Source organism: Etheostoma spectabile, chromosome 4 (genome assembly GCF_008692095.1).
Source record: "Etheostoma spectabile isolate EspeVRDwgs_2016 chromosome 4, UIUC_Espe_1.0, whole genome shotgun sequence".
In the NCBI taxonomy this organism is placed as follows: domain Eukaryota; kingdom Metazoa; phylum Chordata; class Actinopteri; order Perciformes; family Percidae; genus Etheostoma; species Etheostoma spectabile.
Window position 1 is genome coordinate 7,380,386 of NC_045736.1, and position 25,837 is coordinate 7,406,222.

Below are 25,837 nucleotides of genomic sequence, written 5' to 3' on the forward strand. Positions count from 1 at the left end.
TCATCTGTCATTTGTCTGTTTTTAAAATTATCTATCCTATCCCAAGGTCTTTACTTACATATTTTTTCTTTTCATATTACTTAGATATGTATAAATTTCATGTCATTTCTTCTTTCTTTTCTTTTGCTAACCAGGGAGAAGCTGGTCCTACTGGTGCTCGTGGACCTGAGGGTGCTCAGGGACCCCGTGGCGAGTCTGGCACTCCTGGATCACCCGGACCTTCTGGCGCTTCTGTAAGTGATGCTATAAACATGTATTGCAAAGGGAAAGTGCATTTACTATAGCAAACCATTGCTTAACAGGAAATACCTGTTGCCATCTACATTGTATGATACACTATTTAGAGGCAGTGCAACTCAAATATTTTCTTTTTTTGCCAGGTGATAGATACTTTTTAATCCACTGAGAGAGCTAAGCTGTAGAAAGACTGTTAATGACAACATATTCTAACATTGGAGATCGGACCAATCTCTCCCAGAGTAGTAACTGAATCAAGGCCAGTTATGATTATTGCAGTGTTTTGACTTGCTTTGTGTCTTTTTCTCTACAGGGAAACCCTGGTACTGATGGTATCCCCGGAGCCAAAGGATCAGCTGTAAGTTTAAAACTCTTATTTGTGGGCGCCTGGGTAGCTCACCCGGTAGAGCACACGCCCATATATAGAGGTTTACTTCTTGACTCTGACCTGCGGCCCTTTGCTGCATGTCATTTCCCGTCTCGCTCCCCTTTCATGTTTTTTGCTGTCCTATAAAAGGAAAGGCTTAAAATTTGTCTGTATTTTAAACTGACAACCACTTACTGTGTATTTTCAGAACTGATCTATTATGCATAAGATGTACATCTGATACATTTCCTTTTAGAAGAATGAAGGCAAGTAATACTACACTGTAAATGAAAATGCAGTACGTTTCAGATCACCAAACTACACAGACTTACAACTGGTTCGGCACATCATCAGCGCACAGCCATTATCAAGGCGTTCTAATTATATTTGTTCCATAAACAGCACAAACTCACTTTGAGCTTTATGTCGTATCTTGCAAACTTGAGATGACACTCTTCTTCACTCAGACAAGTCAGTCATCTTGACACTTGTCACTGAGGCTTTTATGGTGCAGAATTTCTACCAATTCACGAACAATGTGAAAGTGTCTTCTTAAAGGAGAATTCACTATAAACGTGACATGTTCTTTGGTTCCAGTAAAATCAGTGGTGATTTATGGTGGTTGAATGTTCAATCAGTGGACTGACGTCATGTCTCTTCCTCTGTAGGGTGCTCCTGGTATCGCTGGTGCTCCTGGTTTCCCTGGACCTCGTGGGCCTCCTGGGCCTCAAGGAGCAACTGGACCTCTCGGGCCCAAAGGAACATCTGTATGTACTCAGTGCTCAATATATATTCCAAATAATAACATGGCACAGAAAAAAATGACAAACCTGCTTCTCTCTCTCTCTCTCTCTCTATTCATTATTGTTTAGGGAGACCCAGGTATCCCAGGGTTCAAGGGAGAGGCTGGACCCAAAGGAGAAATTGTGAGTTTTATTTTACTTGTCCCTGTATTCCCTGATTGTTCACCTACTCAATGGCATCTAAACATTGAAATCTACTGTAGACACAGTATTTAGCCAAATAATAAGTGTGAGCAACAAACTACTAAAATCAAAGACATTTAAAATAAGCAGATTATAAATGCTTCAAATGAAATGATCTGAACGGACTCAACATTCAGTCTTTCTGTCTTCCTGTGATAACATCGTCTGTTGTGGTTGTGTTTTCCAGGGACCGCCTGGTGTTCAGGGAGCTCATGGCCCACAAGGAGAAGAAGGCAAGAGAGGACCCAGGGGTGAGGCTGGTGCTGCTGGACCACTTGGACCTCCTGGAGAGAGAGTGAGTACCATCTATCTAAAAATTAAAAACAAGAAAGTAAACGATGGCTGTGGCTTAGTGGTAGCGCTGTTGCCTGCCAATCAGAAGGTTGGTGGTTCTATACCTGGCCCTGCAGTCCCATGTCAAAGTGCCCTTGGGCAAGACACTGAACCCTGAGTTGCCCTCGGTGCTGCGCATCGGAGTGTGAATGAGTGTGAGTGATGAGCAGGTGGCACCTTGTACGGCAGCCTCGGCCACAGTGTATGAATGTGTGTGAATGGTGAATGTATCCTGTATGATGTAAAAGCGCTGTGAGTAGTCGTTAAGACTAGAAAAGCGCTATATAAATACAGCGCATTTACATGAATGTTGCTTGGCAACACTCAATCAATAACAGAACAAGTAGTGTCCTCCTTTGTAGATTAGTAGGTCAACGCTTGTCAGATAATCCTATGTCTTAAATTTCTTTATACACATATAATGACCGCCTTTGAAAAAATCTTGTCCCATAAAATTTGTTCGTAAAAAATTTTGTTGCTGTTGAATCAGTGTTAATTGCAGGGGTGTGCGTATTGCACATTAAGAGTTACTATTGGTGAGAAGGAAACTGTTTAATGATAATTTTGATCCAATTTCAATTAAATTAAATCTTGTTTTGTTGGTCACCACCTGGGAACCTGTGTAAGATCCACAGTGAGATTCATTGACTTAGATTTTGTTGTTATAATTATAACAGTGACTCTGGTTTTGTGTGTTCTGTGTAGGGAGCACCCGGTAACCGTGGTTTCCCTGGTCAAGACGGTCTGGCTGGTCCCAAGGTGAGTATCAGTTTCTGGAGAGATCTCTTCATTATTTCTGTTGAAACCGAGCATCTGCTCTAAAAGAGAAAATAAACAGGGTTGCAGTTAGAGGAAACAGACCTGGCAGAGGAAGGAAAAGATAAGGACATTTATGCAGCTGATGCGTCAATAGTCACGGGTGTAAATCTGTGAAACTGAAAATTAACATATTCCATCTCCTGCATATTGCATATGGAATTTGCTGTTTACAATGACTTTGTCCAATATTCTCATTGGTTTCCTATTTGTTTGTGAAAATAACATTTCTGAATCACCTATATAACAAAATTGTCACATACTGTTAGACTCATACTGCTTAAAAATCACATCACCATAAACTGTAATTAAATTTCACTCGGTAAACATTAAATCTAGCCATGGAAAAGATAAGGCTCTCACTATTTTATTACTGTAGTGGACTGTGGTGTCATCACAACTTACAAATCCATCTTAGAGCGAGCGAGGAGTCAGCACTCTTTGGGATTTTTTACTGGCCTGTGTACATTACTGTAGTTCTCCTTCTTGACAGAAAATTAATACACTTTCACACAACGTTAAGGCTCTTCTTTTTTCAGTTGCAGTCTTGTGCACGTGACAAACCCACCAATTTGACACAAGGTGGGCAAAATGTTGCCGAAACTGAATATTTCCACCTTAAGGCACCTTTAAAAAACAAGTAGTGACAATACAACATAAACTATATAAGATCATATTAATTTAGCAAAAAGCTGGTTTTAGTTGTTAAGACCAAAATAATGTTATAATATGATTTAAAGACATATTTTAAATTCATACAAGCATTTCTCAAAGCGCCATACATCTAGCAGTTGTGATTTATGCAAGTTATAGGTATAAGTATACAGTATATATAAATTCCCCCAAGAGGTAAAGAAAAAAAGGCTTTCAGAGGCATATTCACTTAAAGAACAACTAGAACTAGAACAATGGTTTTATAGCTGCAAATTTAATTGATCTATTTACATAGATGTTTAACATTTAAAGGCATAAAATTAATTTAAAAAACATGTGTAATTAGTCGTATCTGACCGCACTGTGGTAAAGGCAAAAAAAGATGTCGGTGGATAAAGCACTTTTTATTCTCTGTTGCCCTCGAAGCTCTCTGAAAGATCATTTTCCACCACATTAGCTCATAATGAATCTCACAACAAACAAAATTGCACAAAGTTTTGTTGTTATGTGTCAATGAGTCACGGAATAATTGGAGTGCCTCGTCAAGGTTAACGCTAAACTCAGATCAGCACCCTTACTAACACCCCTTAATGAAGTGCATAATACATCGTATTTTCAGTGAAGGGCAAAAAATAAAATTCATCAGCACTCCTGTTTCTTCATTAACGCATGTAACTCCACCACGTGGCCACAAGATGGAAGCATAGCTCAGAACCTCCATCATGCACTAGTGACTTATATGTCCCATATCACCAAAGCCAGCAATTCAGCTAACATTATCTTCTTCACACAATTTAATTCCCACCCAATTTAATCTGTCAGTCTTTAATCTTCTCATCTCCAGCAGGTCAATGAAACTCCTTTGTGCTCCTTCAGGAAACTTATTTCCTCTGGGGTTTAAGAATTAAAAGAGTCTGACTGAGCGACCAACCCCTTTTTTTTCTCTCTCTCTCTCTCTCTTACTCTGTCTCTCTCTCTCTGTCTCTCTCTCCTAACACAGGGAGCACCTGGTGAGCGTGGACCTGCTGGTGCCAGTGGTCCCAAGGGTGCCAACGGTGACCCTGGCCGTCCTGGAGAGTCTGGTCTGCCCGGTGCCAGAGTAAGCACCTCCCTTACTTGTAGTGCCACAGATCTGGATGTTGATGAGCTGCAGAAATGTGCTTTTAAACATGCAGAAATAAGGAAATAATAAACAAATTTTAGATGGATTCCAATGCATATTTGCATTTTAAATATACATTGTGTCTTTGTTAGTTGGTTTTGTGGTTTATTTTAGTGGTCTGTGTCAATACAATAGGCTACATACAGTGTCAGGTGTCATCGATTCTGTGGTAATATTTGACAAGTATGATTAATACTAGAATAAGTATTACCTAGCTTTATATCTGGGCCAGTCCTAACTGTATTTTAACTCTCAGCTGACCGTAGCATTGCTGTCCTGTAAAACCAGAGAAAGAGTAAAAATTGAATCGACAGAGGCCAAGATATCCAGAGTTTTAGTCTTATGTTCAAAAAAACATTGGTTGAACCCTACATTTGCGACAATGTAACTGACTGTATTTTTACATTAAAGTCTACCTGCCAGATGAACACTTTCATATTTCAAGTACCAGTTTGCAGCACTGGCTTTATGTTAAAAGAGGACTCCACCCATTTAGCATTGCACCATAACATTGTTGGATTCACAATGGACAGTTTACAAAAAAACCGGGCGCCTACATTACGTACAATGCAACCCGACTACTGACAGCTCAGTTGAAGAGGTCGGATAAATTCACATCTTTCTAACTCCACACTTCCAGATCTTCTCTCATCTCATGTAATAATTTGTAGTTTTCAGACCTAACCGATACTGATTCAAGTGGCACTTGAGTCAATTTATCAGACTTTGGCCAGCTCCGTCTGGAGTCACAAAAGGCTTTATGCAACTGTTTTCATATAAACAGTAGAATTCTCCAAGAGTTGAGTGGAGTTCCCGTTTAACAATTTAAAATCTCTAAACCCAAGCTAAGATAAGCCCTAAGAAAACAGTCATGAATGGTTTCCACTGGACAGCTTTTGTGCATCTTCCTGGAGTGATTTAATTTCCCAATAGCAACATACTGTAACTGGTTCGCACCTGTAGTGAACCAAGGCCATTAACAACAGTAACCTTAAAGATGCTATCCTTTACGTTCTACATTTCTATCAGCAGGCCTTAAACTGTTGCTTGTTGCACACCGGGCCAACCACAGGTGTTAATTTAGTTTCCCACCATATGTTCCCACCTTTCTTTAGCATGTCCCTGCCTAGAGGTGTCTGATGACTTATGTGGATGTGTCTGAGTTTCTATTCTCTTTCTCTGACAGGGCCTGACTGGACGCCCTGGTGACGCTGGTCCACAAGGCAAAGTTGGACCTTCTGTAAGTGCACTTTTTCATTTTGCAATGCTTTTGGTGTGTCTTTGTAAATCAATAAAAACTAATCACACACATCCTCACTCGTTATTACGGCTGTATGTTTTTTTTTCATACAACTTGCAAAACAAACGAGAGATTTGTAATTTTAAATGTGCTCTCCTCACATAATGACACATAAGTGGCTTCATCAAATTTAATTGCAGGAAATTTATCGACCCATTATCCACCGGACTCGTACCCTATCCCCATTTGTGTATCAAAACTGTCTTGTTTTTTTTTTAGACTGACTAGTCTGTACAGAGCCTCACATAATTACATGATTACATTACACACCACAACATGATAACATGAAAGACATCAGATACATCCACATTTGTATCTGTACACAGACCGCCTACAAACATGACAGTTAACGGTGCGTTTTGTTGAGGGATGCTATGGCAGAGGAGACAAAAATCCTGCCAGATTCTGGCTAGGGATCTGTATATATAACCAGATGGAAGCAGGGTGAAGAATAGGTTGATGGGGTACCGGGGGTCATGTGCTATGGCGTGTGCTCTGTGTGTAATAGCTTTGCTGTTGAGGTTTGAAAGGTTGGGTGTGGGGAGGCCAATTGGTGATGTGTGTAAGTAACTGTTTTAACCTAATAGCGCAACCCCCCATTTTTGGTAAAACTTGAAACACTTTAATATGAGAAGTAGTGCTGAATTGGTTCACATTTTAACGTTTCTATCTTGGCTTTATTTTAAACATTGTGGTTTGCTGACATATTAAGCAGTTGACTGTCTGACTATGATCAGACTGATTATGACTAAGGGATCATTTGATCAGTTATTTCTTAGTTTCCTAGCTTTCCTTGCTTAGCCCTGTGTGGTTTGTTTAAATATTTATTTATTTATTTATTTAGGAGCAATGAAAAATTCAACAATTGAGGAAATGTTGCATGCTGGATATTTCTCTGCTCGACCCCACTCCAAACCTCTATAGCCAATTACTCCTCTCCATTCCACTTCCCCTATCTAAATCTATGTGTGATTTAGCATTGCCATGTCTGGCCCTTCTCGCTTATTATCAGACTCATCTTCATACAACAGCTTTTTACTTTTTTTATGTTGTCATGCTCACTTAATTGGCCTCTTGATTGCTTATACTGTATAGTACTTAGATTGTTTAATTGTTCTCTGTAAGCATTTTGGTCATTATTTGTAGTTCTCAAATGTGCTCTTTAAATAAATTTACTTTACTTTACTTAACCAGGGAGCTTCTGGTGAGGATGGTCGCCCAGGACCCCCCGGCCCACAGGGAGCCCGTGGACAGCCTGGTGTCATGGGATTCCCCGGACCCAAGGGAGCAACTGTGAGTAATTAATGTACATTAAATTAACAAATTGTGAATGGATAACCTATATAAAGGTGTTATCCATAGAGTAACAGATGCTAACCCGTTTCAACATAATAGATTTTGGGCCAATAGAACTTTTTTTTTTTTTTTTATTTGTCCTATTTAAAAAAAGAAAAAAAAAAGAAAGTGTCAATAAATTATGAATTGAAATGCCACATGTTCAACAACACATGAAGTACTCCTGCACAAATTGATGTTATTTGACATTTGACAACATTTTGTTTCTGTTGTGATTAGGGTGAGCCCGGCAAGTCGGGAGAAAAAGGACTGGGTGGAGCTCCTGGTCTGAGAGTAAGTCATTCACCTTTTCTGATGTACTGTTGTTTCAAAATACAAAAGAATTCAGCTGATATAACTGAAGATCCTACTGACAGATGATAGATTGACAGGTAGATAACAAAAAAACATTTTTGTTTTGGAATACACAAAAGTAAGAAAACACTATTAAAAAACTAAAGAAATAGAAGTAATAGCATAGACTCTAGTTTTAGACTGTACTCTTGTTTTCAGACTCTGAATCTTCACTGTTCTCGCGATTCAATTCGATTTTGACTATCCTGTCAACGATTCCAATCGATTCGATATCACGATGCATCACGATGTGTCACTTCCTTAATAATATATATATTGCTACACATGATTTAAAAAATTCAAGCAGTCAGATTTATACGGACTACCCTCTTGATTGCTCTTAAAAAAAAGACACTTCTTGAATGTAGCAGAGTCCAAACCCAACAGACAACAAAAGGCAGAAACAAAAAAAGCAGTGAGCGGAAAATCAACAAGTAACATCAGTAGGCAATAATAGATGATGGTCTGTCGCTGCAACGATGCAGAATCGCACTGATGCAATGAATAATTTTAACACCCCTAATGTTCATGACTATTATAATGTTAATCCACAGATCAAATGTAACCTTTTTGCAGTTGTTTGTTTTGTATTCTCTGGCTACTGTTTCTGTAGTTCCGCTTCCACGTGAGAAGCATGTTGACAAGCTCAGTTATAGCTATCGCAGGTCTACCTATTTCATAACATCACCTTTGGCCTAACTGTTAAAATCTATCCATTTGTCTGCCCCCTTCCTGCCTCTCCCCCCTTCCTCCATCCCTCCCTCTTGATTTTCTTCCTTCTACTCCTCAGGGTCTGCCTGGAAAAGATGGAGAAACCGGTGCTGCTGGACCCCCCGGCCCAGCCGTATGTATCTCTCTCCCCCTCCTACTCCATATAGCTTCAATGCTGATATTATCTTCTTCCCTTTAGTCAGTCTGCACTTAGAAGCAACCTTCTGTATCTCAATTTCCCAGACTGCCTCGGCAATAGCTTGAAAAAAAAATGTCCTTGACACAAATGTCTGGACATTGTAAGATGACATTTAGTTTGTCTTTCACTGCGTGCAAATTTCTTTACATTATTTGTAAAGAAATCCCTAAATTATTCCGGTGTTATGTACTAATATTAGAGATACATAATTGGCAAATTTAGCAAAATGCTCCCACCATCCCACATCAAAGTGTACTGTGGTTCATGATAGAAATTGATCGTGATTATGAATAATCTGTTTAGGGCTCTGCTGGAGAGAGAGGAGAGCAAGGACAGCCTGGTCCCTCAGGTTTCCAGGTAAGTCTATCTGCTCAAACCTTCACCAGAAATTTAAAAGTTCATGTGTGAATGCAGCTGTTTCTCTAATTATGGCTATAAGTTTACTTAAATCAACACATCAATATTCTGTTTACCAACATGTGCTTATGTATTGCTGTGCATGAATTTGTTTAGATTTTTGTTCATTTCTGACTCAGTGTTTGTTTTTGCTTATATCATCAGGGTCTGCCTGGACCTCCTGGCCCCCCTGGTGAGGGAGGCAAGCCCGGAGACCAGGTGAGTACCCTTTATTGGGGAAATATAGCTCATAAACTCAGTGGTAATACCAGCATTGTTGGGTCATAGGCATATTCTTAAAGTAATTTTGGTGGAGGCTGTTATCCAAGTTCCTTCACTTGGATCCCTGACAGTGTTAATATCTTTCTATTAAACTGTTAACAGGGCTGGAAAAGAGCAGGTTTATTATGTCCACAGTCATGTTTCCATAGAGATAATTTCTGTATCGCTGTGAATGGAAAAGTGTAGCATTGAGATGTTATAAGCAGGTCCATGTTCTCTTAAATATAGGTTTTTAAATTGAATACATTCTGTAAAAGTCTAGCTCTCGCTTATCATTTTGAGTCAACACTGCTGTAACCCAATTTACACTATAGCTAAAGCTATCAGTAGTGGTATTACTAGTTGTAGTATTTACCCTTTTTAAACAAAGATGACTTATCCTGCATATATTTTCAATGAACTTCTCCTTTCCACCTTTAAGGGTGTTCCTGGAGAGGGTGGAGCTGCTGGTGCTACTGGACCCAGAGTAAGTTCTTGTCGCGATTTAATGTCGCGACCGTTTGCTTGACTGACTGATTATCAGACATGTTGCTGATTGTCGCTGTGTTTCTGTTTAGGGAGAGCGTGGTTTCCCCGGAGAGAGAGGAGCTGCCGGCCCTCAGGGTCTGCAGGGAGCCCGAGGTCTGCCAGGAACTCCTGGAACTGACGGACCCAAGGTGAGTCCAGTCTTCGATCTAAAACCAGGAAGAGATGGAAATTATGAAACGTTACCGCCTAAGGTGCACTCACACCACTGGCAAGTATTCTACTACCACCAGTTTTCTGATTCATTCTTATCACATGCAGCTGTAGCAGCAACACAATGTGAGCATGTGATTAAATGATAATAACCTCAGGTGTTTACTGAGTTTTAAGTGTTGTCCCAAAACATTGAGGTGGTAAGCCCCCACAGATCCTGAGATATGTTGTTTTATGATTTTTAGTAAGTAGATGACTATATTGTCTATATGGTGATTGCTATATGAAATCGCAACCCTGCTCAGTTTTCCTGAAGGTATACATCATGTTTTAGAAAGATGCATTCATTTCGAGGTGTCTGAGGCTGAAGATGATTAACAGGAGCGGAAAGCAGAAAAAGATCTTTCTGCTACATAAAGTTTTGCTTATTCTTTCAGACTAGCCTCAATTTCTTCAGAACGCAAGTAATTATTCAAATAAAACAAGAGTCACTCTAATGTTGAACTGCTCACAACCAGTGGATATTATACAATTTGTAGCTTTATTTTAGAGCGCTGACCATGCATTTAATCATCTCCTGGTTTGACCTTTGCAGCATGTCACTCCACATCTCTCGCCCCTTATTTCCTGTCATCTCGCTATTATGATATCCACAATAAAGGCATATAAATGCAGTCATTTCTTACATAAGGAAACATATTAAGCATACATGTGAACATACGGTAGACACCTAGTATACACTATATATACCTATATACTATATTATATTTTATTATATTATAATAATTATTTATATTATACTATTTATTTCAGGCAAGGTGGCTCCCCTCCGTTATAAAGAAGACTGTATTATTGCTGTACTAAGGATCAGCACGATTTAAAACTGCCTTAAAATACTAAATTTAGTGAATCCATCTTTTAAAGAGAAATAAGATCTTTGCTTCATTGTTAAACAATTGGTAGCTCAGCATATTTCCAATCAAGCAACACAGTCACTTTGGCTCATCGGCCATCAACAAATTCCAATCACTGCAGTAAGTCGTCACAACTGCACTCTAGGCAGAGCTCACAGCGGCTGCCATTCTGACTTTTGGTTTGTTATCTGGTCAGATTTTAATCCCAGTTTATAGGGTTTCTTCCCTTAAGGTCAGACAGAGAGAGGATTATATAGCTGACATGTAGGGGACAGTTTGTGAAGCTTAACTGTGATTTGTTGCAATGTATTCACAGCCAACATGGAGGATGTATGAGCCTGGACCTCCTTTTCGTGGCTTTACATGTTTATGATTTGTGGAATGGAGATTTTGTTATAATAACCTCGCATCTGTATTTAAAACACAGAATGAAATGTCAAATCAAAAGGCAACATGTGTGATTTTAGATCCGAACATTGTTTGATTAATTAGTTGATTGTTTTTTCTGCACTGTAATTATTAAGATTGGGTCAGCAAAATTGGGAAAAGTTTATTTATATCCAGCAACTGAACAACCTGTGTCAGGTTAATAATATTCAATGGAGCTGTTTTATTCTTCAAATCTTCTGGTGATCATAAACAGAGCATGCCTAAACAAAGATGGCCATGTGTCTCTTTTGTTGAATAAGTAGAAGCCTTCTCACTCGGTGACAACATTATTTGTATGTTTCTCACTCATATACATAAAACAGTACGGCACCTTCAGACATCCGTTGCAGGTGCTTACACACACTTATTCCAAAGCACCTTTTCTGTCTGCCGTCTTTGCATCACATCCTCTTCATTTATTTCTGCTCCATAATAGGGAGCAATTGGACCTGCTGGTACTGGTGGAGCTCAGGGACCCCCCGGCCTGCAGGGCATGCCTGGAGAGAGAGGAGCTTCTGGCATTCCTGGACCCAAAGGAGACAGAGTAAGCCATGATGGGATCAAAGTGTTAAATCAAATATCCTGATATTCGTGACCAAATATCTCAATAGCGATATAGTGGCTATATTGTAGGGTTGACTATGTGTGCTTTCACAAAATATTAACACATTATTAACACATCATACTATTATACTATCGATATATTGCCCAGCCCTACATTTAATAAATAAATTGTTCTCTACTTGATTCAAAGTTGTTACCTATACCTCTGTCAGGTGACTGACTTGTATTTTTGTTCCCATAGGGTGATCTTGGAGAGAAAGGACCTGAAGGTGCTCCCGGCAAAGACGGCGGTAGAGTAAGTGACTGTTGTTGTAATCGACTAAAATTTGTCAGTATGGTGGGAGCTCCACTCATGTATTGCATCATAAATGTTTAGTCTTTTAAATCTTAAAAAAATGTTTTAATAAACTCAGTGTATTAATTGTCTTGAGGGCTGATTTCAAAACTAAATGGGCCAAACTTTCAAGCAAGTCTTTAAACCCTTTTGCTGTTTGCTGTCACAGGGTCTCACTGGTCCCATTGGTCCCCCTGGTCCTGGTGGTCCCAACGGCGAGAAGGTAAGTGTGATGTCATTTTTATTTTTACATAGTTATTGGCAAGTTATCACCATGGTACTTTCTTAAAGTGATTTTTATTAAATATGGTGTTGAGTTAAATGTCTTGCTGTACATGGTTTTTAAATTATTGTTGCAAATCAGTGTCAAATCAGTGTCTGTGTCTGTGTGTATCTGTGTTTGACAGCACAATGATCTGAATGTGTTGCTGATGTGTGATGTGTTTTCTTTCAGGGTGAATCTGGTCCTGCCGGTCCTTCTGGTGCTCCTGGTACCCGCGGTGCTCCTGTGAGTGACAACTTTAACCAGTAGCAATTTATTCCTAAAACAAGACGCCATTGTCTCCTTAAATAAAGCTTGAAGGAGGATTTTCTTCCGAGATTTACAATAATCAAACCGTATTGAATTGTCAATGGTTCTGTAAGATTAAAGATGACAAGTAGGAAATAGTTGTTGTCTATGTGAACGTTTTTAACAGGTCAAACATTTCTCTCATATTCTGTCAGCATTGCAGCCTGAACTAACCTCTGAGTGTTTATTGCGCTCTTCCTTCCTCTTTCAGGGTGACAGGGGTGAAACTGGACCTCCTGGGCCTGCTGGATTTGCTGGACCCCCTGTAAGTACCAACAACACTGATTAGCACTTAGCTCTGCAGAGGTCTGAAGAGCATGACTCTAGGGTCATAGAGTCTTGTTCTTGGTCTGGACATGCAAGCAAGGATAAGAATTTTAAAAGGCAAACTGTAGTTTTCTTTGTAGATTTTCTATCCAGTCACACATTTTTATAATAATTCTGAGTTAAGGTAAACTTAAAAAGCATAAATTGTCAACTATTTCACCTTTTTGTGGCCTTTTAATTAAGCTATGTAAAGGGAAGAAAATAAGAAATAGCATCAAGCCAACAGCTTGGCTTTTTAAAAATGGCTACATAACACTTAGTGGATGTAGTGTAAATCCAGTTAGAAATCAAAAATATATTTGCATAAATTAAATTTGCATAAAACAGGCATAATTAACTCCTCCAGTATTGTAAATAAATACATAAACAAAACAGAAAACCTCTACTCTTTTATAATAATCAACTAAGTTGTTATGTGGTTCTTTTATTTTCTAAATTTAAAAAAAAAAGGATACGTGTAGCCGGGTTTGCTCAGTTGGTAGACGCACATATATAGAGGTTCACTCCTTGACGCAGCAGCCGTGGGTTCAACTCCGACCTGCGGCTCTGTGCTGCATGTCATTCCCCCCTCTTTGTCCCATTTCATGTCTTCACCTGTCCTGTGGAAATAAAAGGCCTAAAATGCCCAAAAATGCTTGTGTTTTGTTACTTGGAAAATGAGACTGCAGCCTTAATTGCAGTCTCTGCAGCTTTTTTTTTTCTTCAAACCTCCCGCCTATTACTATTATCTGGAAACGTTTAGATATTGAATTGTCTTTCCCTTTTGGGCCTCTGTCGTATCTTGACATAATGTCTTGTCTACCTCAGTGTATTATTCTTTGGAGAGAAATTAGAGTGTAGCAATCTGGCATCGTGGCATCTTTGTATCACTCATCCATTAAGTTCAAAAATCAAATACATGTTTTTAATAAGCCACATCCTTCCAAATGAATTTTCATCCATTCTTTTGTGACAACACAATTCATCACACTTTTTATTTTCTCTAGGTTGCGCTATGATTAATTGTTGATTTTTTTGTCAGGATGAATTACACTACAAGGTGTCTAAATCCTTTATGGTTCACAGCTCACAGACTGTAACATCACAGCTCATCACCACAAACACATAAACTAAAACTAGACTAAAAACAGCCATGGGTGCTGCACGAAACATCAGCCTAAAATATTTTTGACACAGTTCTAGACGTTAATTGCTTCTGAAGAATTCGCAATCACATTTTGTGTGAAAGAAAAATGACAAAAAAGAAGGAAAATGATAGAAAACTTGTTTTATACTGCAGTTTATGAATGTATTCCCTCTACAATAAATAGCTACTCCTTAAAAAAGAAAGTCTATGCAACCTTAGTTGAACACCAGCCACAAGTGACAATAATAGTAAATGCTAAAATGAAGCGCAACAGTAGCACTAGTAAAGCAGAGTCATAACGTCAGTGAAGTAACTATTCTAATCTATTTAAAGTTTGCTAACATTAGCCACTATAAGCTAATGGTCACACCAGACCAAGTTTGACCTTATCAGCAGAACCCTGAGTAATACATTAAGCATGAGTGTGTTTTATTGCTCATAAATTCAACTTTTTACTTATAAGAAAAATAATGTGATTTTTTTCATTCAAAAGTTGCATAGTCTTACTTTATAGGTTCCATTTTATAGTTTGAATCTTAAGTGTAGAGTAAAGTTAAGTGTTATGTAATGTGTCTTGGCTTCCTATTGGTGCTGATTCAATTGGGATTCAAAGCTGACATTCTTATATCCATTCTCCGTCTTAAAGGACTACTCCACCCATTTACTATTGCACTTCCACAATGTTGGGAGCCATGAAAGAGGCGCATTTGAACAATTAAAAAAAGCAGCAGAGAATATAGAAGATGTCCTGACTTTTAGCTCTAAGTTCAGGTCAAGCTTTAAAAACGCTGTATCCTACTGTACGAATCCCATGATGCAACTCAATAGAATCTTTCCAGAACCACAGAATACATTATTTAATTGTTTTCACAGGCTTACTTGTACTAACCATGACTACTAAATTGACCTTTTTGTGTTAAATAAGTGGACTGGCCCTTAAACCAAATTTATTTTAGGGAATAAAGAAGCATCACCCTCAATTTTAAACAGATATAAACCTTTGTTGTGTTAATGGATGGCATATTTCACTCATTAAACTGTTTCTGTCTTTTTATTTCAGGGTTCTGATGGTCAACCTGGAATCAAGGGAGAGCAGGGAGAATCTGGACAGAAGGGTGACGCTGGTGCCCCTGGACCACAAGGACCCTCTGGTGCCCCCGGACCTGCAGTGGGTGTTTTGGACTTTGCCTAAGCCTTAAATAATGAAGGGTTATACCAAAACTGTAGATGTTTGCAGCTTAGTGAAGTTTTAATTTTTAACAATCAAAACCATTTTACGACAGCAAGGCAGATCACATTTAGAATGAAAACCGTCTTTGTTACTGATTTTGCCAGACCACAGGCAGAATAAGAGTAGCTGAGGCAGACAAAACCCCACAGAACTAGACCAATTCAAACAACATTTCAAAGCAACTGAAAGTGGTTTATCTGAGTTATGTTTTAAACATGAAGTATATCAGACAGTAATGTGCAGTATGTTTTCTGTTCCAGGGTCCTACCGGTGTTTTTGGACCTAAAGGTGCTCGTGGTGCTCAGGGACCTCCTGTAAGTGACCTTTTGAAATGATCTTAATCTTTAACTGTGTATTACTTTATTCTAACAGTAGCACATTTTCTAAGATCATATCTGGCCTTGTCTGACTTAAGCTTCCTCTTTCAGGGTGCCACTGGTTTCCCTGGAGCTGCCGGCCGAGTTGGACCCCCTGGTCCCAATGTAAGTTCACCACTACACCCAACCACCTTCACCCACTTGGCTGGGTCCATACAATAGATTAAAATAGATGGCATGCTGAGATTAAAACATATTTTCTTTTTTTCACTGATTGTTTGACCGTTACATACTGTAAGGTACAGTAGAACAGATAAAAGGAATATTTTCAAAAAACCGTGTGACATATTGTCACCTAAAAGCTTTTTTAATATGCACCCGTGAAGCATTTGTTCTTGCAGTTTCAGCAGCTTCGCACCACCAAGGCCGTATGTTTGACACAGTGGGAGTTGTTGTAGTTTGATCAGAATATTTTTATAGACTTGCTAAGAGAAGGTGCAACATATAAAACAAGTGTTATCCTGTAAGCCTGCTAAAAGAGATGTGTTTTTAAAAGTAATTTGAAAGTGCACAGATGCCAAGGGGCTCATTAAAATGTAATGTAATGTTATTTCATGTGTGTCATTTCATTTTGTGTATGTTAAGTCATCCTGCTCACATGTTCTAGGGTAATCCTGGACCTGCTGGTCCTGCTGGCCCTTCCGGTAAAGATGGACCCAAGGGTGTGAGGGGAGATGGTGGACCCCCAGGCAGACAGGGTGATGCTGGGCTCCGCGGTGCTGCTGGGCCTCCTGGAGAGAAGGGAGATGCTGGGGAGGATGGTCCCCCTGTAAGTCTGTTATACTTTAATCGTATTCCTCTGTAAAACACTAGATACTTTTACATTATCTGTGACTTAATGGCTTTTTGATGCTTGAAATACAACTCCAATCTCTCCAGCACCTACATATTTAGCCAGTCTCTGCACATCTCCTTGAACACCCTCAAGGTGAACACAGGTGTGCATTATAGACAGAAGAAAATTGTCTGTTTGTTTTATACATTTCTGTTGACTTATGCATAGCTCTGTCAGTCCAAATAACCAGTTTTATGGACAGCAGCCAAGCACACTCTCCATTAATACACAAAGCTGTCAGTGTCCATCACTGAATGTAATAGCAGACCAAGACATATGACAGCCCAGGGCAGCACAAGCCCAGTGACAGACTTATGACAGGACCCCAGACTTTTACCTCACATAGACTCAGTGCTACACACACACACACACACACACACACACGCACACACACGTACGTACACACACACACACGTACATACACCCCTGTCATAATAAATGAGCAGTCCTGTCAAGATAATGACCCATATCACAGATGATCACATACTCAAAAATGAAGATAGAAGCTGTATTGATACTCTTCTCAACTATAAAGGACTTATAAAATCTTGTACCACTTGAATCGTACCATCAAAGAAGGATCAGGTGTTTGTTGTGAAAATGGGTTTAGGGAGCTTTCCCTGTTGCCGTGCAGGACATGTGGCAGAATGGACTGTGGTAGTGTGGATGAGGTAGACGAGAGAGGTGATGTAGCGCTCAGTGTTGATCAGTGTTCCTGCTGCAATTGGAAGTTGTAAAATCTCAGGTGGAGTGGATGACAACATATATACAGTATATATACATATGATAGAAATCAAGTAAAGAATCAGAATGTATGAACACAGTTAGGGAAAGAACAGACAACTTTCTAAAGTTGACTAGCTTTGCAGTCTTTTGTAGGAAGCACATGTCAACGATAATACTCGGTGACTTCAAGGAGCTTCTGCTGGTTACCTGGCAACTGTCAGTGGGATAACAAAACTCGAATCAAAACTCAAAATCACAGCTGCTGTCATTCAAGAAATAGTCTGGCACATAACTGTGCGTTGGGTTTTTACTCTTGTGCTTTTATATGGATTAAATAAGTGAGATATGACGTGTTAATCAATGAGCCTTAAAATAAGATACGATAACATAATGTATAGAGGTGCTGGTATCTATTTTGTTATGTCAAAGAGACCCGCGCGTGCGGTTTTTGCCTTGTTTTCCGCCTATTTGCTAAACTAAGCGAACCAGAAGCTGACTGTAGCTTTATCGGTATGTACAGACACGAGTGCTTTACACATTGAATAAGCGCAATGCCCAAGATGTTAAACTATTTCTTTAAGATACAGTACCCTGTGTTAAATACTGTGTACTATTGGCTAGTTGGCTTAAAAAAATCACACAACCACAATTAAACATTACCAAATTATTTGGCTCTCGATACATTAACAACATTTACCAACTTTTACTTTAACAATTCATTCTCTTTTCTCCGTTTCAGGGTCCCCTCGGCCCTTCAGGTCCTCAGGGTTTGGCTGGTCAGCGCGGTATTGTGGGTCTGCCTGGACAGCGTGGTGAGAGAGGTTTCCCTGGTCTTCCCGGACCTTCTGTAAGTAACATACTGTTTGTTTAATATACAAATTCACGCTAACATTTACAGTTATTTCAACTATTGATTGAGTAATTGATGAAAGAAACAAACAATCCAATCAAACAAACAGAAAAGGGAAGAGAGTCTTTTTGTCGCAGAGAACCAGGGCGTTATGTGGGTTGATAAACTCAATCCATCCTTTCCAGCATTTATATGTCTGTCATGAGTCTCAAAGCAAACGTCATTTTTTCCATAACAAAAATGTCATGCATCATTAAACCAGTTTGCTAACGTGGGAGGTCTTTCACTTAACAACGTTTTTCATAATGGCTTTTTTTTTTTTTTTACGGGCGACCAGCATTATTCTAAATGTGTACACTTTAGAAAAGCCAAGAAGCTTTTATAGCATCCTGCCCAGGTGCAACAACTGAAAACCAAAGTCAATCTTTATTTTGAACTTGTTCCATGCTATCTCTGATTGCTTCCAGTAAAGAGAAATCGCGGAGCATTCCCAATTAAACTTTCTCCATGACACGTTGCTTGATTCCATTGCTTGTTATTTAAGTTTTCCCACTCCTTTATTACACGATATGACATAATACATACTTTTCCTTGCTTTCTCCATATACCAGTTCCAGATCTGGATTTTTTGAGATCTTCTTTGATTACTTATTTAATGATTTATTTAGATGTCAGAAAATAGTGCTCGTAAACCTTTCCCAGAGCCCAAGGTGGCATCTTTAAATAAAATATATAACAAACTAAATTCACAATAATAGAGCTGAAACAATTAGTGGATTTATCATTTAAATACTGACCCAAGCATCCAACTGATAGTTGTTTACTGACAGAATATTATAGCAATTATTTTGATAATTGGTTACTTAAGTCATACCCAAGTTGCAGCTACGTACTTATTTGTGTGTATTTTCTGCTTTTCTTTGTCTTTTGTGGTTGTAACTTGAAATTCGGCAACTGAAGAAAAGTGTCCATTTGCTTGTTTTTTTATTGGCAGATTAATTGATACTTAAAAGAATTGTCACTTGCAGCCCAACACAAAAATGTAATATAATACAGTAAAAATGGAGAAAGAAAGTCAGTCCTCACAGTTAAGAGACTGGAACTCACAAATATGTGACTGTTGTGCTTCATGAAAGATTAATTGATGATCAGAATTGTTGTTTGTTATGTGACGGTCAATCAACAAAGAGTTTTAGCGCTAGAGCTAAGTACTATGACTCTTCCTCTTGTCTTTTACTGCCTTTATTGAATGACATCCTGTCAACTGCTGACCCTAAATAACAAAAGAGGCTGTTAACTAAATACATTTTCATGGGTCAGCACTAGGAGCACAATGCCTAATGTTTTGTCACTCAGGACTAGAGAAAGAAGATACAGAGAGGCTCTGGTCTGTCATTCTGCTGTGGACTAATTAGATCACAGTCACATCACGTCTCATATGAGAACAGCCAGGATGTTTCTCCCTGTGAACTGAATCCATTTGATGTACAGTATGACATGTAACAGGAAGGCTCCCCTGCTCACATCTCACACTATTTTATGTGTGACATGAACCATGTCCCGGACTTACAGCATCTCAGTCGGCATGTCCTTTTCAATCAATTATTCATGAGTACTCATGAAAGGGATGCCCAGAAAGAAGCGGAGACGTCAAAACTCACCGAGGAATTATTCAAGCAGAGAATATGCTTTAAATAGCAGAAGGAAAGTTTGAACTCCAGATACATTCTACAGATGTTCTGTAGTTTGAGCTTGTGCTAATGCCAGTAGTTCTAGATTGAGGCAATATTTTGTGCCATATTCTTCGATGATGATGATGATGATGATTTTCATTCAAACACATAAATTTACTTTTCAGAAAGTGTGAGGATAATGTAGTGCAGTCAGTTGTCATCTGGCTTGGTCAGGGATACATTTCAAATTCGCTGTGTATTAAATAATTGATGAATTCCTCCTTCTGACCCTAACCCTAACTTTTCCAACACCTGACTGGACAGACACACCATTGCAAGAGCTGTGATTGGTCTTTGCTTCCAATTTGACCAAAGGTTGGTTTTTAAGTTAAGGAAAAGATGAGGAGATTATTAGGCCAAGCAGTTGCACAATCAAGCTGGATAGTATTATAAGCATTTGATGAAATTATAGAGCAGCCTGTTGGTACATAATGGTGTGGTGTCAAGTTTTATTTTTATTTCACCATCTGATTGGGATAGAAATGTTGTCCTTTTCAATCAATTTGTGGTGTGGAATCAGTGTGCAGCCCTTCCAAATAAATATGAGGAATTTAACTGTCCAAGCAGTTGCAAAAACATGCTGCTTTTATATACTGTATAACACAACCAGGTTTGGTGTCTGTTCTAACTCAATATCCGAGTGGTTGTTTTCCAACTTTAATTGTGCAGCAAAAGCTGAGCTTTTAAGATGTAAACTGGCTGTGCAAAAATAAACATTGACTTAAATGTCATTGTTGTCATTGTGGGAAAAACTTGCAAAATGGATTAACACCATGAGATTTTCAAGCTGTCCTGTTCAACTATAGTGATGTTAAGTTTAGCACGTCACTGCTGATTTTACGGAATTCAGCAAATGTAAATAGCATGTCCTCATCTCCATCTTAGAACTCTGAGAAAGAACATCTGAGTCCTGGTGATATCTAATAGGTGTGTGCAAAAAAACTTGATTCACATTTGTATCGCGATTCAAGCTCTACAGATTCAAAATGGATTCATAGAATTACAAAAACGGATTCATATCTTTTTGTAATGGTGTGTATACTATCACATGGGAAGAGTAACTACATTTACATACTGTGAATCTTTTTTTAAAATTGAGAATTGTTTTTGAATCGAAAATCGTTTTTGAATCGAATCTTCAGCCTAAAAATTGATATGGTATCTAATCGTGTCATTATCTGAATCATGCACCCCCAATATCTAACCTCAGCTGATTCACTGTTTCAGATTCACAGGGATGTTAGACAGAATATATAGGTACAGAAGTGTGAATGAACGTACCAGTGTATAAATTACATGATGAGATGTACTGTATTTCCAGGTAAGACGTGATGTCTTATAATTTAACTAATTAAGTGCAATACTGAGTCCTCCTCTCCTCTCTTCTCTCAGGGTGAGCCCGGGAAGCAGGGAGCTCCTGGTGGCAGCGGAGACCGCGGACCCCCTGGACCTGTTGGACCCCCTGGACTCACTGGACCTGCAGGAGAGCCTGGCAGAGAGGTCAAACACATTGTATTTAGACATCCTGTGAATTTAGACATCCTGTGAATTTTGATCTGGATTATAATTCACTGCTATTTGCATCACATATTCATTTGCATTGTTTATACACCGAATTAGTAAAGTGTTGTGTCAGACTAGGGTTCATTATGCAGCGGATCAGTATACAATAGGACATCTGGCTTGGTGGAGGTGGAAGTTATTAACATTTAACATTGTCATCTGACAGGGTAATCCTGGATCTGATGGACCTCCTGGTAGAGATGGTGCTACTGGAATCAAGGTGAGAAAAACACAATCAGGCTACATAAGATACGCTAAGTCAAAACCTCTGGGATGTAGGAGGCTGTATCTGTTCTGTGTTGAAGGTTTCTTAACAGTCAGTTTACAAAGACGCTATTACTCGGGACAGGGCTAATGCTATAATCCTTTGAAATTTGAATTGCATTAGTGACATGAATGGATTTAATGTACTACCCGTACTGTACCCTGATTCCCATACTGATGTATTTGCTAGAGCTTATCTCAAACTGCCTTTTTAATTCAAATACCCAATCACAATCTTAGTTTTGTAGTCATTATACATTTGAGTTTGTGCACAGAAGGTTCACATTTACAACATTATAATGATCTCAATGCAGCGCAGGCTAAAGGTAGACAGCAGTATGTGCGTATCTTTTCTGACATCACTGACCTTGGTGCTGATGTGCTGCAGGGTGATCGTGGTAACACTGGTCCTGTTGGTGCTCCTGGTGCTCCGGGCGCACCTGGTGCTGCCGGCCCAGTTGGCCCCACCGGCAAACAGGGAGACCGAGGAGAGTCTGTGAGTAGTAACTCCAACATGTAACACTGTCTTTATATTTTAAAAAAACAGTGATGTTGTCTCTTTCCTAGGGAGAAGGTTGTTTATCTCTGTTAAGAAAATAGCATCATTTATAAAAGGTGAAGCGGCAACATCACCGCCTGTTTTTGTTTTGCTTTCACAGGGTGCACAAGGACCTTCTGGACCTTCAGGGCCTGCTGGAGCCAGAGGAATGCCTGTATGTTTCTTTCTAAACATGGACACACACACACACACCTGCATGCACAGTTTTAAGCTCCAACAAAAGTAAAAAGCAGAATTAGTGAACTGAAATCTGCAAAACTGAAATCACGCCTCTAAGGTCAGTCTGTCTTTTCTAAGATTAAATTGTTCAGTGAATACACTATGTTTTCTAAAGCAACAGAAAACCAAAAAGAATTTCCTAATGAGGATGTTCTCCATGTGTTCTCAGGGACCCCAAGGACCCCGCGGTGACAAGGGTGAGGTTGGAGAGTCCGGTGAGCGAGGACAGAAGGGACACAGAGGCTTCACTGGTCTGCAAGGTCTGCCCGGACCTCCGGTAAGCATTCCAAATGAATGTAAATCTCTCTTTGTGTTCAGAATATCTGCATTTTACGACACTTATCCAGATTCAAGTTGCATTCATTTCATTAAATCATTAGAATGATTGTTATATAGTGCTGGGAAGTAAGTTTAACTTACTTGACTTGGTGAATGCTGCAGAAACCCTGATGTATGAATGTAATCATTATCTGTTTAGGGTCAAGCTGGAGACCAGGGTGCTACTGGACCTGCTGGACCTTCTGGACAAAGAGTGAGTCCTAATGTTGCCAACATACCTGATTGTTATAAAAAGAAAACTTTGGAATATCACTTTGAATTCAAAGACTAATGAAATACGTTTCTTAACATGCATTCTTTAGTCCTTAACATCAACGTCTCCATATGTGTAGGGACCACCTGGACCTGTTGGCCCTGCTGGAAAGGATGGTGGAAACGGTCTGCCAGGACCCATTGGACCCCCTGGACCTCGTGGTCGCAGTGGAGAAACCGGTCCCTCTGTAAGTACCCACAACAAATGTTACATAAATCTTCTTCTGAAAATAACAGGTAAAAAAAAACTTTTAGCCAGAAAACGGTACAGTTAGTTATAACAGTACATTGTGCGCAATATCTTACATATAGAATATATCTTTATTGTCATTGTTTTCAACAGCAAAACACAGTTTACGAGCTCTCAATATGACAGTTAAATCACAGGCAAAAAGAAATATAAAATTCAAATAGTAAAATGTAAAATAACAATAAAATAGACAATATAAATAGTAAAATAGAAAATACCCAAATAGAAAAAGACACTTATGTTACATGCATGTAACCAATTTTGCATTCAGGAATTCAAAATGCTCAGCATTGTAAAATATTCATGTTGAGAGTGTGTGAAACAGTCTGACTACAAAAATCCCACCACATAGTATCATCCTGAGTACCAGGTCTAAGTCATGCTGTCATGTTGCTATATAATATAGTGCTATTTCCCAGCTCATACAGTATAAATCCCATATAATGTGGCTAATGTGACTGCTAATATACATCACTAAGTCTTCTTTTTAAATAGATCAAATTATAAAGCAAATACAGGAATGAACTAAGTGATATATAAATAAACACATATAATTAGGAAGGACGGAGTAAAAAACATTAAATGTCAAATTAAAAAGGGGTCTAAAACAACTCTTTTCTTCTCAGGGTCCCCCCGGAAACACCGGACCCCCTGGTCCTCCTGGTCCCCCTGGCCCAGGCATCGACATGTCTGCCTTTGCCGGTCTGGGTCAAACTGAAAAGTCCCCTGATCCTCTCAGGTACATGAGGGCCGACCAGGCTTCCGGAAACCTCCGTCAGCACGATGCTGAGGTCGACGCCACGCTCAAATCTCTCAACAACCAGATTGAGAACATCCGCAGCCCCGAGGGATCCAAGAAAAACCCGGCTCGCACCTGCAGAGACCTGAAGCTCTGCCATCCTGACTGGAAGAGCGGTGAGTGACACCCAGAGGAATTGATCAAATTGGGGCGAGATAATGAAGTTGGTAGAAGATTGGGGGACATTTTCTACGTTGGCAGCTCAAGTTTGGTGAAGTCCAGATTTAGTGTTTGAATGTGGCTGATTCTGTTTTTAAAATATCCCATTTTCACAATATTCCGTAACATAACATTTCAATGAATATCAGGTTTTTATGCAGCTGAAGAGGGGGTATAATATGAAGCTGATGTGTTTTTTTCTCTGTAGGAGAGTACTGGATTGATCCCAACCAGGGCTGCACCGTCGATGCAATCAAGGTCTTCTGCAACATGGAGACAGGAGAGTCCTGCGTCAGACCGAAGCCTGCCAGCATCCCACGCAAGAACTGGTGGTCCAGCAAGAGCAAGGACCGCAAACATGTCTGGTTCGGAGAGACAATGAATGGAGGTTTCCACGTAAGTGGCACTAGGTTTTTCATCAGTTAAGATAAAACATACCCTCCTCTACTATTGTTACTGTAATGTAATGTCATCACAGGGCACATTTTATTGAAAAGTCTTTTTCATTCAAAGAAATCAGGGAATGTTTGATGTTAATTTTGATTAAGGAAAGGATGAGGGAGTATAGAGAATAGGTGCACATAGATAACAGTTTCTCTAAAAAATAAATAAAACTAATCCTTACTCATCATGAGGTTCAAATATTTAAAAAAGCATGCAACAGCCATAGTGACTGAGATATATTCTCACTTCCTCTTCCCTACCTGCGGCCCAATGCAGTTCAGCTATGGTGATGACAGCCTGGCACCCAACACTGCTGCCATTCAGATGACTTTCCTGAGACTGCTGTCCACCGAGGCTTCTCAAAACCTCACCTACCACTGTAAGAATAGCGTGGCCTACATGGACGCCTCAACGGGCAACCTGAAGAAGGCTGTGCTGCTGCAGGGCTCCAACGATGTGGAGATCAGAGCTGAGGGCAACAGCCGCTTCACTTACAGCGTGATGGAGGACGGCTGCACGGTAAGAGTGGACAGATTCAACACACATGTACACTACACATATTTCATGTAAATATACATGTATGTACTTAATCGGAACATGATAGAAAAAACTCAAAAGGATACTTAAATTGGTACACGATTCACTTTCACTTTCTGGCAGACATAAACCAATGTCTCTCTTACACTCTGGTGTTCCCTCAACTCATCAAGCCAATTTCATTCGCTACCATTTTGTAGTAAGTCAAAGATCATTTAACAGCTTTAACAGTTGATTTTTTTTCCTCTGCACAGAAACACACGGGTCAGTGGGGCAAGACAGTGATCGAATACAGATCGCAGAAGACCTCTCGTCTGCCCATTGTAGACATTGCCCCCATGGATATTGGAGGAACAGACCAGGAGTTTGGGGTCGAAGTCGGGGCAGTCTGCTTCTTGTAAAGAACGAGAGAACGAAAAGAAGAGAAAGAAGAAGTGGAAATTTGAAAGAAAGTAAATGAAAGAGGAGCACACTTCAGAAAAAGAAAAAATCTAGACACTTTTTTTAAATGGGACTTTTTTTCTAAGTAAAAAGTGCTTTTTCCAAGTCGAACTCCGTAGGATATCTGCACTGAATGGCACCAGCAACTGTCATCTGTGATTCATCCAGCATTGTCACCTTGCCC

General features: G+C 39.4%; 1 protein-coding gene across 2 annotated transcripts in view; it reads left to right on the forward strand.

Moving 5' to 3' along the window:
• The window catches only part of col2a1b (collagen, type II, alpha 1b), a 47,512-nt gene extending 21,878 nt beyond the window's left edge, over nucleotides 1-25,634 (forward strand). For both annotated transcript variants that reach the window (XM_032514481.1, XM_032514482.1), the window contains 36 exons: nucleotides 135-233; nucleotides 551-595; nucleotides 1,273-1,371; nucleotides 1,477-1,530; nucleotides 1,778-1,885; nucleotides 2,629-2,682; nucleotides 4,394-4,492; nucleotides 5,742-5,795; nucleotides 7,050-7,148; nucleotides 7,431-7,484; nucleotides 8,335-8,388; nucleotides 8,758-8,811; nucleotides 9,016-9,069; nucleotides 9,554-9,598; nucleotides 9,690-9,788; nucleotides 11,590-11,697; nucleotides 11,959-12,012; nucleotides 12,221-12,274; nucleotides 12,506-12,559; nucleotides 12,834-12,887; nucleotides 15,136-15,243; nucleotides 15,567-15,620; nucleotides 15,735-15,788; nucleotides 16,291-16,452; nucleotides 17,984-18,091; nucleotides 21,220-21,327; nucleotides 21,557-21,610; nucleotides 22,043-22,150; nucleotides 22,314-22,367; nucleotides 22,602-22,709; nucleotides 22,911-22,964; nucleotides 23,104-23,211; nucleotides 23,900-24,188; nucleotides 24,440-24,627; nucleotides 24,952-25,194; nucleotides 25,467-25,634. In XM_032514481.1, the coding sequence (XP_032370372.1) occupies nucleotides 135-233; nucleotides 551-595; nucleotides 1,273-1,371; nucleotides 1,477-1,530; nucleotides 1,778-1,885; nucleotides 2,629-2,682; nucleotides 4,394-4,492; nucleotides 5,742-5,795; nucleotides 7,050-7,148; nucleotides 7,431-7,484; nucleotides 8,335-8,388; nucleotides 8,758-8,811; nucleotides 9,016-9,069; nucleotides 9,554-9,598; nucleotides 9,690-9,788; nucleotides 11,590-11,697; nucleotides 11,959-12,012; nucleotides 12,221-12,274; nucleotides 12,506-12,559; nucleotides 12,834-12,887; nucleotides 15,136-15,243; nucleotides 15,567-15,620; nucleotides 15,735-15,788; nucleotides 16,291-16,452; nucleotides 17,984-18,091; nucleotides 21,220-21,327; nucleotides 21,557-21,610; nucleotides 22,043-22,150; nucleotides 22,314-22,367; nucleotides 22,602-22,709; nucleotides 22,911-22,964; nucleotides 23,104-23,211; nucleotides 23,900-24,188; nucleotides 24,440-24,627; nucleotides 24,952-25,194; nucleotides 25,467-25,613 (3,342 nt within the window). In that variant the 3' untranslated portion in view covers nucleotides 25,614-25,634. The remainder of the gene's footprint in view (nucleotides 1-134; nucleotides 234-550; nucleotides 596-1,272; nucleotides 1,372-1,476; nucleotides 1,531-1,777; nucleotides 1,886-2,628; nucleotides 2,683-4,393; nucleotides 4,493-5,741; nucleotides 5,796-7,049; nucleotides 7,149-7,430; nucleotides 7,485-8,334; nucleotides 8,389-8,757; nucleotides 8,812-9,015; nucleotides 9,070-9,553; nucleotides 9,599-9,689; nucleotides 9,789-11,589; nucleotides 11,698-11,958; nucleotides 12,013-12,220; nucleotides 12,275-12,505; nucleotides 12,560-12,833; nucleotides 12,888-15,135; nucleotides 15,244-15,566; nucleotides 15,621-15,734; nucleotides 15,789-16,290; nucleotides 16,453-17,983; nucleotides 18,092-21,219; nucleotides 21,328-21,556; nucleotides 21,611-22,042; nucleotides 22,151-22,313; nucleotides 22,368-22,601; nucleotides 22,710-22,910; nucleotides 22,965-23,103; nucleotides 23,212-23,899; nucleotides 24,189-24,439; nucleotides 24,628-24,951; nucleotides 25,195-25,466) is intronic.
• The last annotated feature ends 203 nt before the right edge of the window (nucleotides 25,635-25,837 follow it).